Source organism: Mobula birostris, chromosome 5, assembly GCF_030028105.1.
Source record: "Mobula birostris isolate sMobBir1 chromosome 5, sMobBir1.hap1, whole genome shotgun sequence".
Lineage (NCBI taxonomy): Eukaryota > Metazoa > Chordata > Chondrichthyes > Myliobatiformes > Myliobatidae > Mobula > Mobula birostris.
The window spans coordinates 204,712,537-204,728,357 of NC_092374.1; the positions used below are offsets into that span (position 1 = coordinate 204,712,537).

A 15,821-nucleotide genomic window follows, 5' to 3' on the forward strand; every position below is an offset into this window, starting at 1 on the left:
CTCAAGTTTCCCTTAAACATTTCACCTTTCACCCTTAACCCATGACCTCTAACTCTGGTCTCAATCAACCGAAGGGGATAAACCCCTGCTTGCATTTATCCTATCAATACCCCTCATAATATTGTATAACTCTATCAAATCTCCCCTAACTCTCATGCACTCCAGGGAATAAACCTTTCCCTATAACTCAGACCTTCAAGTCCTGGCAACGTCCTTATAAACTTTCCCTGTACTCTTTCAACCTTATTTACATCTTTCCTGCAGGTAGTTGACGAAAACTGCATGCAATACTCCAAGTGAAGCCTCAAAAATGTCTTATACAACTTCAACATAACATGCCAACTCCTGTACTCAACACTTTGATTTGTGTCCCACAGTGACTCTTGGACAACAGAGGTGACACTAACTTTGTATTTCATCCCTTGTGTAGCGATTCCTGTGCACGGCACCTCAATTAATAGCTTGGGAGGCGTCTCGGTGTCTGACGTCAACTCGCACAGACTGAGGCTGTCCTGGACAGTGGAAGAAGGTGCCTTTGACTCATTCCTGGTCCGCTATGGAGACACGAAGGGACGGCTGGCCTCCAAGGAGATTACGGCCTCCGGCGACCGTCGACACATCACACTGACAGACCTGAGTCCCGGCACGGAGTACCAGCTCTCTCTCTATGGCATCCTGGATGGTCAAGAGTCGAATGCCATTCCCATCACGGCACTAACAGGTAACGAATCAGATCCAAACACATTCCTACATTTAAAGATTTAAAAGGCTCAGAGATTCGGATGTCCGGACATTCGGACTGTGGGACGTTCGGACAGCCGGACAATCGGGCGTCAGATGGTCAGACAGTTAGAACATAGAGATCAACAGCACATTCCAGGCCCTTCGGTCCACAATGTTGTACCAGCTATGTAATCTACTCTAGAATCTGCCTAGAATTTCCCTACCACATAGCCCTCTATTTTTCTGAGATCCGTGTACCTATCTCAGAGGCTCTTAAAAGACCCTATTGTATCCAAAGACATTCAGAAAGTTAGTTAGACAGATACCTATTAAAGATTAGCTTTATTTGTCACATGTACAGCGAAATGCTTCATTTGCGTTAACAACCAACACAATCTGAGGGAGTGCTAGGGGCAGCCAAAAGTGTTTGCGCACTTCCAGCACCAACCTAGCACGCCCACAACTGACCAACTGTAACCCGTATAGCTTTGGGGCCCAGGGGCCTTCTGATTGTCCAGTGGTCTATGAGACACCGATCTCCTCAATAATACCCATTGTCTCCCAAATGGACCGAGGAGTGGTTCTCTCAGCTGGAGAACGGAGGGGGCAGTGCCTCAGGGTCAGAGCCTCCCATTTTCAAATCATCTCTCCCAACTCAAGCTCAAGGTAGTAGAGCGTAGCGGCTCACGTAACACATTACACCAGCAGTGACCACCGATCAGGGTTTGATTCTCGGAGTTTGTACATTCTCCCTGTGACCGCGTGGGAATCTCCTAGGTATTCCTGCTTCTTCCAACAATCCAAAGATGTAGGGGTTCAGGTTAGTAAATTCTGGGCAAGTTATGTTGGTCCCGGAAGCAGGGTGACACTTGCGAGCTGCCCCCAGCACATCCTTGGACTGTGTTGGTCGTTAAACCAGATGACACATTTCACTGTGTTTCAATGTACATGTGGCATATGAAGCTGATCCCTAAGTTCTTTTCTCTCTGTAACGTCGCTTTGACATTCCAGCCCAGGAGAGGCAGGACGGAATGAGCTTCACCGATATCACCGACACCTCTGTCACCATCAGCTGGGCAGCTGCCTCGGAGCCCGTCGACACCTACAAGATCTTCTACGTGCCAACCGTACAAGGTAAAAGGGCTGGGTGGTTGGCGTGGGTATCTTCCCCCTTCCTCTCCAGTCCTGAAGAAGTGTCTCAGCCTGAAACGTCAATTGTTTATTCATTTCCAAAGATGCTGCCTGACCTGCTGAGTTCCTCCACCATTTTGTGTGTGCTGCTTTGGATTTCCGGCAACTGCAGAATCCTCTGTTTAAGATCATCAGATCTTCTCATCTTATTTTCTTTCTTCTTCAGCCCTTTATCCCTTCCAGCTTCTAACTCCATCCCTCTCTCCCACCCATCCATCTTCCCCGCACCAGCTTGTATCCTTTCTCTCTCCCTCGCACCTTCTCGTTCAGGCTCCTGCCCCCTTGCTGACCAGTCCTGATGAAGGGTCTCAGCCTGAAACATCAGCTGTTTATTTGCCTCCCGAGATGCTGACCAGCTGAGTTCCTACAGCATTGTGTGCGTGTTGTCCTGGCCTTTGCTCGGTGTTGGGGATGGGCCTTATGGGGTCTATCAGAGCATCTCCACCCTCCCAGGAGAAAAGCGTAACCTTTGTTCGGAGTCTGAACCACTGAGGTCAATGACCTTTAACTCCCTGATCTTCAATGCAACCTCAGACCAAGATGCATGTTGGGTACTGACCTTTGTGTCACCTTTAACCCTTGTTGGTATATCTGCAACTTTTGACCTTTGACCATCTTCAACCTCACAGTTCGGTAAACAACACTACGCTTTCACCCAGGAACTTTAAACTGCCTATTTTACCAGAATTACCCCTTTTAATTGTAGCCCTGCCCCCCCACCCCCGGCAAGCCTCAGGGTTGTACAACTCGCTGTCGTCTAGGGAAACAGCCCTCGGCCCCGCCAAACAGGGGTAATTAAGTCTGTGTGGATGCTGTGTGATGTACCCCACCCCGCCCAACTAACAGACAATACACCAGATACGATTAAATGATTTACAGTTTATAGATATTACTGGAACTATATAATTAATAGAGATAAAATATAAAAGGAAAATAAAAGGCGCCACACTTATCAAAGTTCAATCTCTTTGTGCACAAACAGTTGGAGCTCAAGTAACGATCCTCTCTTCACCATTCGATCCCCTCTGACCACCTCGACCTGTCGCCTGGGACCAACCACGGTGGTCAACCAGACGCTCCACACGAGTCTGTCTCCGTCTCCTCTCCTCGCCGAAGACCCTGGACGTCGGACTCCTGCTTGGGATCCGACCCCGTTAACCAGCTCACAGCACCATGTCCACTCTCTCCCTCCCCATCGCGCCTTCTGCCTAAAAACTCGCGCATCACAATAACTTACAGACACACTAGAAAGAATAACATCTATCCCAATTGGTTCGTTCACTCCCTTATCAATAATATAACCCAAACAACACCCAAACACGCTGCTAGGGAGAGAACTTTCTCAGCAGTTAACATAACAAAGAAGCCATTTTAGTTAGCCTACGCAGTAACATAAAAGAAGAAACCTCTTACATAATAATGATCAGTGAGGCATAGAGAGAGTGTCAGTATTTACCGACAAGTACCTTTATTGTCTACACCAACAAGTATGTGAATTCATACACTAAATGCCTTGTGTGCACACCCGCTGAGTATCCCTGACTCTCCTGAATAGTCAGAGAGTATCAAAGGTATTGCCCGGGCAAAGGAGTCTACGCTGGCCAGGCGTTCCTCGTTGTCCCAATTCACTCACCACGTGTTTCACGCAGGGTTACTTACGCTTGTGTCTGTAGTGGTTATTCTTCAAAGTTACCGCTGCCAGCCCACACCAAGCATCCACTTTTATATCCATTCCTTATCAATTCAAATATTGCATTCCAGTGTCGATGGGTGTTGGTCTTGTGTCTGACCTCGAACACCTTGTTATTGGCTCTGCTCCAAGTCAGCATCCACTTACTGCCCTCTTCCCATCAAGTGACGGCCGGTGATTTATAGCTCTTTGTTCTCAATCAGCCACCGGCTTGATTCACGCAGAACAGGTGCTGGCTCCAACAGTCAAAAATCTGCATGGTAAGACCATAAGATATAGGAGCAGAAGTGGGCCATTTGGCCCATGGGGTCTGCTCTGCCATTCAATCATGGGCCGATCCAATTCTTCCAGTCATCCCCACTCCCCTGCGTTCACCCCATACCCTTTGATGCCCTGGCTAATCAAGAACCTGTCTATCTCTGCCTTAAATGCACCCAATGACTTGGCCTCCACAGCCGCTCATGGCAACAAATTCCACAGACTTACCACCCTCTGACTAAAGTAACTTCTCCGCATCTCTGTTCTAAATTGACGTCCTTCAATCCTGAAGTCGTGCCCTCTTGTCCCAGACTGGGCTACCGTGGGAAATAACTCTGCCATATCTAATCTGTTCAGGACTTTTAACATGCAGAATGTTTCCATGAGATCCCTCCCAATTCTCCTGAACTCCAGGGAATACAGCCCAAGAGTTACAAGGCGTTCCTCATACGGTAACCCTTTCATTCCTGGAATCATTCTCGTATGTTATATCCAACCAAAGAACATCTCACAAATAACTTCTTATTTGGAAATAATCTCTAGTTCAGCAGATTGTCTGAGGCATCATTCTGTCAACTTTAAAACACTGATCAAACCAAGCAACTTGCTCACAAAATAGAGAACCCAGTCTTCTTCATATAATGGCAGGCTCCATCTCCTCCCTCATGGCACGAACAAAGGGAATTAGTCCATCTGCTTTCACTGTCCTTGATTCATTTGAATTCATTGATTTGCAGACCGGAGTACCTGTAGTTCCTTCTGGTCAACATCTCCCTCCCCTTGATCCAAAGGTATTTATCTTTGAATCACTATGCTCCTCTATTCTATTGACTACTCAGGACTGCCATGAATTTGCAGCAGGAGTGTGACACTTACATTCTACAAAGATAAAGGTACCACTTATTTTCTGAATTCATACACTCTGTATACAGACAATAACCTTCTCTGTGATACAGAACCATCATCCTCTTCCCTTTGCACAACTTCAGTTTCTAAGGTGAAACATCAAGCAATACCATTATCAGTGTGCTTAACATTGACATTACCGCTGCATACGATACTGCCCTTACCCACAGATGTATCTGAACATTTGATCCCCAATTCCAAAACTTATCCCACGAGTCTGAGTCACTTCGCTCATTGTTTGATCAGCATGTCTCAATAACTTTAGTGTTTAGTCCATTGGTGGAATATTTCCTTTGCCTCCTCCACAACCCGTGTCCAGATTGCACTCAAATGAGAAATCGTTGGCAATTCGGCAACAAAATAGACCCACAAGTATCAATTCGTATCATTTTTTTGGATTGTAAGTTTCTCCTTCATTGTCAGCCGAGGCAAAGTTCAGTCTCTAATGTTCAAATCCAAAGTCATGACCCCAATTGCAACATTATGACTTTCCAAAGTACCCTTTTTCCATACCTTGGTATAGCTAATTGTTGCAGTTGTTTTTCTGTGTCTGTCTCACCAATGCATATTGTACGAAGAACTCACGGCAGGGAAGCAGACCGCAGCTGGTTGTGTGCCACTGCATTCCACGTTCGGTTGGGTTGGGGGCTGGCCCACAGTGTTCACTGTGTGGACTGCCTTCGTCTGCAGCTGCACTTGTGTGAAATGAGGAACTGCCATGGGCTCGTTCTTGCAGAATCATGGCTCCAGGAGAACATCCATGCACCATCAACCTACGGGACATGACGCTCACAGACTTGAGATATATTATTTTTTTTTATATTTTGGTATCTCTATGCTTTCTGCTACCATAATGAGATGTGCTGTGTGTGACTGTTGGTTCTGCGTTCTGCACCTTGGCCCCAGCAGACTTGGCTGTGTTCCTATGTACAGCCGAATGACAATCAAACTTGAACTTGACCTGGGTTCTGTGCTTTTGCCAGGTGACCCGAAGAGCAGGAGTGTGGATGGGGCCAGAACCAGCATCACCCTGAGTGGCCTGCAGCCCGGCGCACAGTACGAGGTCAACCTCGTGCCCATGAGGGGCCGGGTGGAGAGTCCTCCCATCCTGGGCCGCTTCACCACCGGTGAGGGGCAGCGAGCTGGGGGGGGTTGCATGGTAAGGGGAATGGAGAAAGTGGATAGCTCAGGGTGAGGTGACGAGGGTTGCTGACAACTGTATACAATCACTCAGCGATGGACATCGTTCAATTGATCACCTGACTCGATCCCTACCCACCAGCTTAATATTAGACCATCCCAAAACTCCTCTGTCCCACTTCCCTCACCCCCAGGGGTCCCACCATCCCCATCCTGTGTATCCTCCCCACAAAGTCTCCCCATTCCCTTCCCCACTTCCTACCACTCACCCCTAACTCTCACCTCCCCCTCAACACACCCTCCATATTCCGAAAGTTCCTTCAAATACAAAAAGTGTAAAAGAGAGGCAAGAGAGGATATCAGACTACTGGAAAATGATGTAGGAGAGCTAGTAATAGGGGACAACCAAACAGCAGACAAAATGAATAAGTATTTTGCATCAGTCTTCACTGTGGAAGACACTAAAGTTATGGTGGAAGTTCCGGGTGTCAGGGGGCATGAAATCTTTGAAGTTACCATAATGAGAGAGAAGGTTCTGGGGGATCTGAAAGGTCTGAAGTTAGATAAGTCGCTTGGACCAGATGTTCTACACCTCAGGGTTCTGAAAGTGATGGCTGAGTAGATCGCAGTGACATTAGTTATGATCTTTCAAGCATCACTAGGTTCTGGAATGGTTCTGGAAGACTGGAAAATTGCAAATGTCACTCCACACTTCAAGAAGGGAGAGAGGCAAGAGGAAAGGAAACTACAGGCCAGTTAGTCTATGGGAAGATGTTGGAGTGAATTATTAAGGATGAGGTCTCAGAGTGCTTGGAAGCACGTGATAACATAGTCAGCATGGTTTCCTCAAAGAAAAACCTTGCCTGACAAACCTGTTGGAATTCTTTGAAGAAATAACAAGCCAGATAAACAAAGGAGAATCAGTTGATGTTGTGTACTTGAATTTTCAGAAGGCCTTTGACAAGGTATCACACGAGGCTGCTTAACAAGCTACAAGCCCACGGTATTACAGGAAAGATCCTAGCATGGATAAAGCAGTGACTGATTGGTGGGAAGCAAAGAGTGGGAATAAAGGGACGCACATCAAAGTTGCTGGTGAACGCAGCAGGCCAGGCAGCATCTCTAGGAAGAGATACAGTCGACGTTTTAGGCCGAGACCCTTTGTCAGGACAACCAGCAACTTTGAGGTGTGTTGCTTGAATTTCCAGCGTCTGCAGAATTCCTCGTGTTTGCAGGAATAAAGGGAGCCTCTTCTGGCTGACTGCCGGTGACAAGTGATGTTCCACAAGGGTCTGTGTTGGGACCAATACTTTTTATGTTATACGTCAATGATTTGGATGATAGAATTGATGGCTTCGTTGAAAATTTTACAGACAATATGAAGATAGGTCGAAGGGCAGATACTTTTGAGGAAATAGAGAGGCTACAGAAGGACTGATTAGGAGGCTGGGCAAAGAAGTGGCAGATGGAATACAGTGTCGGGAAGTGTATGGTCATGCACTTTGTTAGGAGAAATGAAAGGGTTGACTATTTTCTAAATGAAGAGAAATACAAAAAACTGAGATGCAAAGGGACTTGCAAGTCATTGTGCAGGATTCCCTGAAGGTTTATTTTCAGGTTGAGTCGGTGGTGAGGAAGGCAAATGCAATGTTAGCATTCATTTCGAGAAGACGAGAATATAAAAGCATGTTGAAACTTTATAAGGCATTGGTCAGACCGGACTTGGAGTATCGTGAGCAGTTTTGGGCCCCATATCTAAGAATAGATGTGCCGACATTGGTGAGGGTCTAGAGGGGGTTCAGGAAAGTAATCCCGGGAACGAAAGGGTAATATATGAAGAGTGTTTAATGGCTCAGCCGCCTGTACCCGCTGTAACTTAGACGAATGGGGGACGGTTGGAGATCTCATTGAAACCCATTGAATATTGAAAGGCCTAGACAGAGAGGATGGTGGGAGAGTCTAAGACCAGGGGACACAGCCTCAGAACAGAGGAGCATCCTTTTAGAATGGAGACGAGGAGGAATTTCCTTAGCCCGATGGAATTTATTGCAACAGACAGCTGTGGAGGACAAGTCATCGGGTATATTTAAAGCAGAGGTTGATAGGTTCTTGAAGGTTACAGGGAGAAGGCAGGAGAATGGGGTTGAGAGGGAAGATAAATAATTGATGATGGAGCAAACTCGATGGGCCAAGCGGCCTAATTCTGCTCCTGTGTCTTTTGGTCCCTGGAAAGGCCGAGTGTGAATAACCTCCTATATTACTGCTTTCCCAGCCCCAGACCCACCATCCCACCTACAGGCCATCAACGTCTCGGAGACACGGGCCGTCCTGGAGTGGAAACCAGCGACTGCACCCATCGACCACTACATCGTCAGCTACAAGGCGCGAGGGAGTGAGTGCAGGGTCTCGGGGTGGCGGGGGGGGGGGGGTGGGGTGGTCTCAGATTCAAATGTACTTTTGGTTTACACGGTGAAATGCGTTGTTTGCATTGATCACCAACATACCCGAAGGGCGTGCTGGGGGCAGCGCCACACGTATCGGCACACATTCCAGCACCAACATAGCATGTTGACAACGCTCAGCAGAGCAACATGGAACACAGACTCTCGGGGTTGAACCCACTCCTCAGCACATAACGTACACCCTCCCACTCATTTCACTCACTACATTTACAATGTACACCCCTACCACCCAGTGCATCAAGAAAGCAACATCCTTGATGAAGGACCCTCACCACCCAGCACGTACCCTCTTCTCATTGCTAACATCAGGAAGGAGATACAGAAGTCTGAAGACCCACACATAAGGAAGGCAGATGCAACTTGTCACATGGTGTGAGCAGAATTGTCTGCAGCTTAATGTGGAAAAGACTAAGGAGCTGGTGGTAGACCTGAGGAGAACTAAGGTACCGGTGACCCCTATTTCCATCCAGGGGGTCAGTGTGGACATGGTGGAGGATTACAAATAACTGGGGATACGAGTTGACAATAAACTGGACTGGTCAAAGAACACTGAGGCTGTCTACAAGAAGGGTCAGAGCCGTCTCTATTTCCTGAGGAGACTGAGGTCCTTTAACATCTGCCGGACGATGCTGAGGATGTTCTACGAGTCTGTGGTGGCCAGTGCGATCATATATGCTGTTGTGTGCTGGGGCAGCAGGCTGAGGGTAGCAGGCACCAACAGGATCGACAGACTCATTCGTAAGGCCAGTGATGTTGTGGGGATGGAACTGGACTCTCTCACGGTGGTGTCTGAAAAGAGGATGTCATCTTGGACAATGTCTCCCATCCACTACATAATGTACTGGGTGGGCACAGGAGTACATTCAGCCAGAGACTCATTCCACCGAGATGCAACACAGAGCGTCATAGGAAGTCATTCCTGCCTGTGGCCATCAAACTTTACAACTCCTCCTTTGGAGGGTCAGACACCCTGTGCCGATAGGCTGGTCCTGGACTTATCTCATAATTTACTGGCATAATTTACATATTACTATTTAACTATTTATGGTTTTATTACTATTTATTATTTATGGTGCAACTGTAACGAAAACCAATTTCCCCCGGGATCAATAAAGTATGACTATAATGTTTTAGGAACAGCTTCTTCCCCTCTGCCATTAGATTTCTGAACGGGCATTGAACACTCCCTCGCTACCTCTACCTCATTAGTCATTTTTTACACTATCCATCTATCTGTTTATTCATTCAGTAAGTGAGTAAGCAAATTAATATTTTAGAGTGACTTTTATGCTTTTGCACTGTACCATAGCCGTGGAACCACAAGTTTCACCTTCCTGACGAAGGACCTTGGCCTGAAGCGTCAACTGTTTCTTCACTTCCATAGATGCTGAGTTCCTCCAGCATTTTGTGTGTGTGTGTGTGTGTTTCCTGTGGATTTCCAGCATCTGCAGAATCTCTGGTTTTTAAATTTTCATACCGTATAAGTTAGTGCTAATGAACCTAATTCTGATTGACGAACACAAGAGGTTCTGCAGATGCTGGAAATCCTGAGCAAGACGCCCAAGGTGTTGGAGGAACCCGGCAGCTCAAGCAGTGTCCACGGAGAGGAATAAACAGTCGGGGTTTCGGGCAAAGACCCCTCATCAGGAAGGGGGCAGATGCCAGGAAAGGAGGCTGAGGTGAGGGGAAGGAGGACAAGTTGACAGGTGATGGGTGAGACCAGGTAATTGATTACTAAAGACATCGAAGGTAATAGGGAGAAGGCAGGTAAATGGGGTTGAGAGGGACAATAAATCAGCCCTGATGGAATGGTGGAGCAGATTCGATGGGCTGAATGGCCAAATTCTGCTACTATGACTTGTGATCTTGTTGAATATTCAACTACCCATGCTGTCAGTATTACTTTTTTTGATTTGCACTAATTGTCTTCTCTCATGCACTGGTTGTTTGTCAGTCTTTCTTTATGTATAGTCTTTTTGTAAATTATGTGTTGGCGCTTGGCCAAGTGGTTAAGGCGTTCGTCTAGTGATTCAAAGGTCGCTAGTTCGAGCCTTGGCTGAGGCAGAGTGTGTGTCCTTGAGCAAGGCACTTAACCACACATTGCCCTGTGATGACACCAGTGCCAAGCTGTATGGGTCCTAATGGCCTTCCCTTGGACAACATTAGTGTCGTGGAGAGGGGAGACTTGCAGCACGGGCAACTGCCGGTCTTCCATACAACCTTGTCCAGGCCTGCGCCCTGGAAACCTTCCAAGGCACAAATCTATGGTCTCATGAGACTAACGGGTGCCTATTTATTTGTAAATTCCATTGTATTGTAGCGACGGAGGATGAGACATGATCTGATAGAGGTGTATAAGATGATGAGAGGCATTGATTGTGTGAATAGTCAAAGGCTTTTCCCCAGGGCTGAAATGGCTAGCACAATAGGGCATAGTTTTAAGATGCTTAGAAGTAGTTAAAAGGGAGACATCAGGGTAAAGTTTTCACAAAGAAAGTGGTGGGTGTGTGGAATGAACTGCCAGCGGCAGTGGTGGTAGAGGCGGATACAACAGGGTCTTTTAAGAGCCCCTTAGATAGATACATGGAGCTTAGAAACATAGAGGGCTATGCAGTAGGGAAATTCTAGGCAGCTTCTAGAGTAGGATACATGGTCGGTACAACATTGTGGGCCGAAGGGCCTGTAATGTGCTGTAAACTATTTTCTATTTTCTATTTCTTTATTCTTGTGTAAATGCCGGTGAAAAGTAAATCTCAAGCTAGTAAGGGATACCATATGCACACTTTGATAATAAATTAACTTTGAAACTTTATTTGTGAGATAACTTTGTCCTCTTGTGGAACAGAGGTACATTTCACCTGTTTCCTTCTGTCTCACAGTTCCTGCCGTCAGGAGGACCGTGCCCAGTAACAGTGCGGAGCTGCAACTGGTGGGTCTGCGTCCACGCACCATGTACACAGCCGAGGTTCACAGCGCCCAGGGCACGCGGACAAGCTCCCGTGTCAGGGTTAGCTTCACCACGGGTGAGTGACCTGGGGCGGAGAGCAGGTGCAGGCGTGACTGTGTTCCATGCACGTGCACACACATGCAAATATACACCCACAGACGCACAACCACACGTGCACGCGCACACACACACAGACACGTAAAGACAGTCACACACACAAATACATAAAGACACATAAAGACACACGCGTACACACACAATACACACACACACCTGTCCTTGCCAATAATGAACACATGACTGCATTGTCAAGGTCGTTCGGCTCACGAAGTAGTGCTGACCTTTTAACCTGCTCTGACATCAATCTAACAGTTCCCTCCTGTGTAGTTCTCCATTTTTTTCATCCATGCACCTATAAATGTCCCTAATACACCTCTCTCTACCATCACATCTGACAGCGCATTCCACACACCCACCAGTTCCTGTGCAAAGAATCTACATTCCCCACCCCCCGCCAAGCTTTACAACCACAAGGTTAAACTTGTGTCCGCTTGTAGTGGCCTCCTGTTAGAACAGAGAGATAGGGAGCAGAGAGCAGTACAGCACAGAAATCAGTCGCTTCCGCCCGCAATGCTGTGCTGAACTAATTAAACAACTGACACCTGATCCCTTCTGTCTGCACACGGTCCGTATCCCTCCGTTCCCTGTACACGGTCTGTATCCCTCCGTTCCCTGTACACGGCCCGTATCCCTCCGTTCCCTGCTCACGGTCCGTATTCCTCCATTCCCTGCACACAGTCCGTATCCCTCCGTTCCCTGTACACGGTCCGTATCCCTCCGTTCCCTGCACACGGTCCGTATTCCTCCGTTCCCTGCACACGGTCCGTATCCCTGCACACGGTCCGTATCCCTCCGTTCCCTGCACACGGTCCGTATCCCTCCGTTCCCTGCACACGGTCCGTATCCCTCCGTTCCCTGTACACGGCCCGTATCCCTCCGTTCCCTGTACACGGCCCGTATCCCTCCATTCCTTGCACACAGGCTGTATCCCTCCGTTCCCTGCACACGGTCCATATCCCTCCGTTCCCTGCACACGGTCCGTATACCTCCATTACCGGTACACGGTCCGTATCCCTCCGTTCCCTGCACACGGTCCGTATCCCTCCGTTCCCTGCACACGGTCCGTATCCCTCCGTTCCCTGCACACGGTCCGTATCCCTCCGTTCCCTGCACACGGTCCGTATCCCTCCGTTCCCTGCACACGGTCCGTATCCCTCCGTTCCCTGCACACGGTCCGTATCCCTCCGTTCCATGCACACGGTCCGTATCCCTCCGTTCCCTGCACACGGTCCGTATCCCTCCGTTCCCTGCACATGGTCTGTATTCCTCCAGTCCGTATCCCTCTGTTCCCTGTACACGATCCGTATCCCTCCGTTCCCTGTACACGGCCCGTATCCCTCTGTTCCCTGTACACGGTCCGTATCCCTCCATTCCCTGCACACAGTCCATATCCCACCGTTCCCTGCTCACGGTCCGTATCCCTCCGTTCCCTGCTCACGGTCCGTATCCCTCCGTTCCCTGCTCATGGTCCGTATCCCTCCGTTCCCTGCTCACGGTCCGTATCCCTCCATTCACTGTACACTGTCCATATCCCTCCGTTCCCTGTACACGGCCCGTATCCCTCCGTTCCCTGTACACGGTCCGTATTCCTCCATTCCCTGTACACGGCCCGTATCCGTCCATTACCAGTACACGGTCCGTATCCCTCCGTTCCCTGCTCACGGTCCGTATCTCTGCATTCCCTGTACACGATCCGTATCCCTCCGTTCCCTGCACACGGTCCGTATCCCTCCGTTCCCTGCACACGGTCCGTATCCCTCCGTTCCCTGCACACGGTCCGTATTCCTCCAGTCCGTATCCCTCCGTTCCCTGTACACGATCCGTATCCCTCCGTTCCCTGTACACGGCCCGTATCCCTCCGTTCCCTGCTCACGGTCCGTATCCCTCCGTTCCCTGTACACGGCCCGTATCCCTCCATTCCCTGCACACAGGCTGTATCCCTCCGTTCCCTGCACACAGGCCGTATCCCTCCGTTCCCTGGACACGGTCCGTATCCCTCCGTTCCCTGGACACGGTGCGTATCCCTCCGTTCCCTGCACACGGTCCGTATCCCTCCGTTCCCTGCACACGGTCCGTATCCCTCCGTTCCCTGCACACGGTCCGTATTCCTTCAGTCCGTATCCCTCCGTTCCCTGTACACGATCCGTATCCCTCTGTTCCCTGTACACGGCCCGTATCCCTCTGTTCCCTGCTCACGGTCCGTATCCCTCCGTTCCCTGCACACGGTCCGTATCCCTCCGTTCCCTGCTCACGGTCCGTATCCTTCCGTTCCCTGCACACGGTCCGTATCCCTCCGTTCCCTGCACACGGTCCGTATCCCTCCGTTCCCTGTACACGGCCCGTATCCCTCCGTTCCCTGTACACGGTCCGTATCCCTCCGTTCCCTGCACACAGGCCGTATCCCTCCGTTCCCTGCACACAGGCCGTATCCCTCCGTTCCCTGGACACGGTCCGTATCCCTCCGTTCCCTGCACACGGTCCGTATCCCTCCGTTCCCTGCACACGGTCCGTATCCCTCCGTTCCCTGCACACGGTCCGTATCCCTCCGTTCCCTGCACACGGTCCGTATCCCTCCGTTCCCTGCACACGGTCCGTATCCCTCCGTTCCCTGCACACGGTCCGTATCCCTCCGTTCCCTGCACACGGTCCGTATCCCTCCATTCCCTGTACACGGCCTGTATCCCTCCGTTCCCTGCACATGGTCTGTATTCCTCCAGTCCGTATCCCTCTGTTCCCTGTACACGATCCGTATCCCTCCGTTCCCTGTACACGGCCCGTATCCCTCTGTTCCCTGTACACGGTCCGTATCCTTCCATTCCCTGAACACAGTCCGTATCCCACCGTTCCCTGCTCACGGTCTGTATCCCACCGTTCCCTGCTCACGGTCTGTATCCCTCCGTTCCCTGCTCACGGTCCGTATCCCTCCGTTCCCTGCTCACGGTCCGTATCCCTCCATTCACTGTATACTGTCCATATCCCTCCGTTCCCTGTACATGGCCCGTATCCCTCCGTTCCCTGTACACGGTCCATATTCCTCCATTCCCTGTACACGGCCCGTATCCGTCCATTACCAGTACACGGTCCGTATCCCTCCGTTCCCTGCTCACGGTCCGTATCTCTGCATTCCCTGTACACGATCCGTATCCCTCCGTTCCCTGTACACGGTCCGTATCCCTCCGTTCCCTGCTCACAGTCCGTATCCCTCCGTTTCCTGCTCACGGTCCATATCCCTCCGCTCCCTGCTCACGGTCCGTATCCCTCCGTTCCCTGTACACAGCCGTATCCCTCCGTTCCCTGTACATGGTCCGTATCCCTCCGTTCCCTGCTCCAGGTCCGTATCCCTCCATTCCCTGTACACGGCCCATATCCCTCCGTTCCCTGTACACGGCCCGTATCCCTCCGTTCCCTGTACACGGTCTGTATCCCTCCATTACCAGTACACGGTCCGTATCCCTCCATTCCCTGCTCACGGTCTGTATCCCTCCATTGCCTGTACACGGTCCATATCCCTCCATTCCCTGTACACAGCCGTATCCCTCCGTTCCCTGTACACAGTCCGTATCCCTCCGTTCCCTGCACACGGTCCGTATCCCTCCGTTCCCTGCACACGGTCCGTATCCCTCCGTTCCCTGCACACGGTCCGTATCCCTCCATTCCCTGTACACGGCCTGTATCCCTCCGTTCCCTGCACATGGTCTGTATTCCTCCAGTCCGTATCCCTCTGTTCCCTGTACACGATCCGTATCCCTCCGTTCCCTGTACACGGCCCGTATCCCTCTGTTCCCTGTACACGGTCCGTATCCTTCCATTCCCTGAACACAGTCCGTATCCCACCGTTCCCTGCTCACGGTCTGTATCCCTCCGTTCCCTGCTCACGGTCCGTATCCCTCCGTTCCCTGCTCACGGTCCGTATCCCTCCATTCACTGTACACTGTCCATATCCCTCCGTTCCCTGTACACGGCCCGTATCCCTCCGTTCCCTGTACACGGTCCATATTCCTCCATTCCCTGTACACGGCCCGTATCCGTCCATTACCAGTACACGGTCCGTATCCCTCCGTTCCCTGCTCACGGTCCGTATCTCTGCATTCCCTGTACACGATCCGTATCCCTCCGTTCCCTGTACACGGTCCGTATCCCTCCGTTCCCTGCTCACAGTCCGTATCCCTCCGTTTCCTGCTCACGGTCCATATCCCTCCGCTCCCTGCTCACGGTCCGTATCCCTCCGTTCCCTGTACACAGCCGTATCCCTCCGTTCCCTGTACATGGTCCGTATCCCTCCGTTCCCTGCTCCAGGTCCGTATCCCTCCATTCCCTGTACACGGCCCATATCCCTCCGTTCCCTGTACACGGCCCGTATCCCTCCGTTCCCTGTACACGGTCT

At 50.3% G+C, this 15,821-nt stretch overlaps 1 protein-coding gene across 8 annotated transcripts in view; it reads left to right on the top strand.

Annotated features, from left to right (window-relative positions):
- LOC140198299 (tenascin-X-like) overlaps positions 1 to 15,821 on the top strand; it is a 225,612-nt gene that overhangs the window by 195,753 nt on the left and 14,038 nt on the right. For all 8 annotated transcript variants that reach the window (XM_072259364.1, XM_072259369.1, XM_072259366.1 and 5 more), the window contains 5 exons: positions 431 to 721; positions 1,735 to 1,857; positions 5,752 to 5,895; positions 8,181 to 8,300; positions 11,250 to 11,393. In XM_072259364.1, the coding sequence (XP_072115465.1) occupies positions 431 to 721; positions 1,735 to 1,857; positions 5,752 to 5,895; positions 8,181 to 8,300; positions 11,250 to 11,393 (822 nt within the window). The remainder of the gene's footprint in view (positions 1 to 430; positions 722 to 1,734; positions 1,858 to 5,751; positions 5,896 to 8,180; positions 8,301 to 11,249; positions 11,394 to 15,821) is intronic.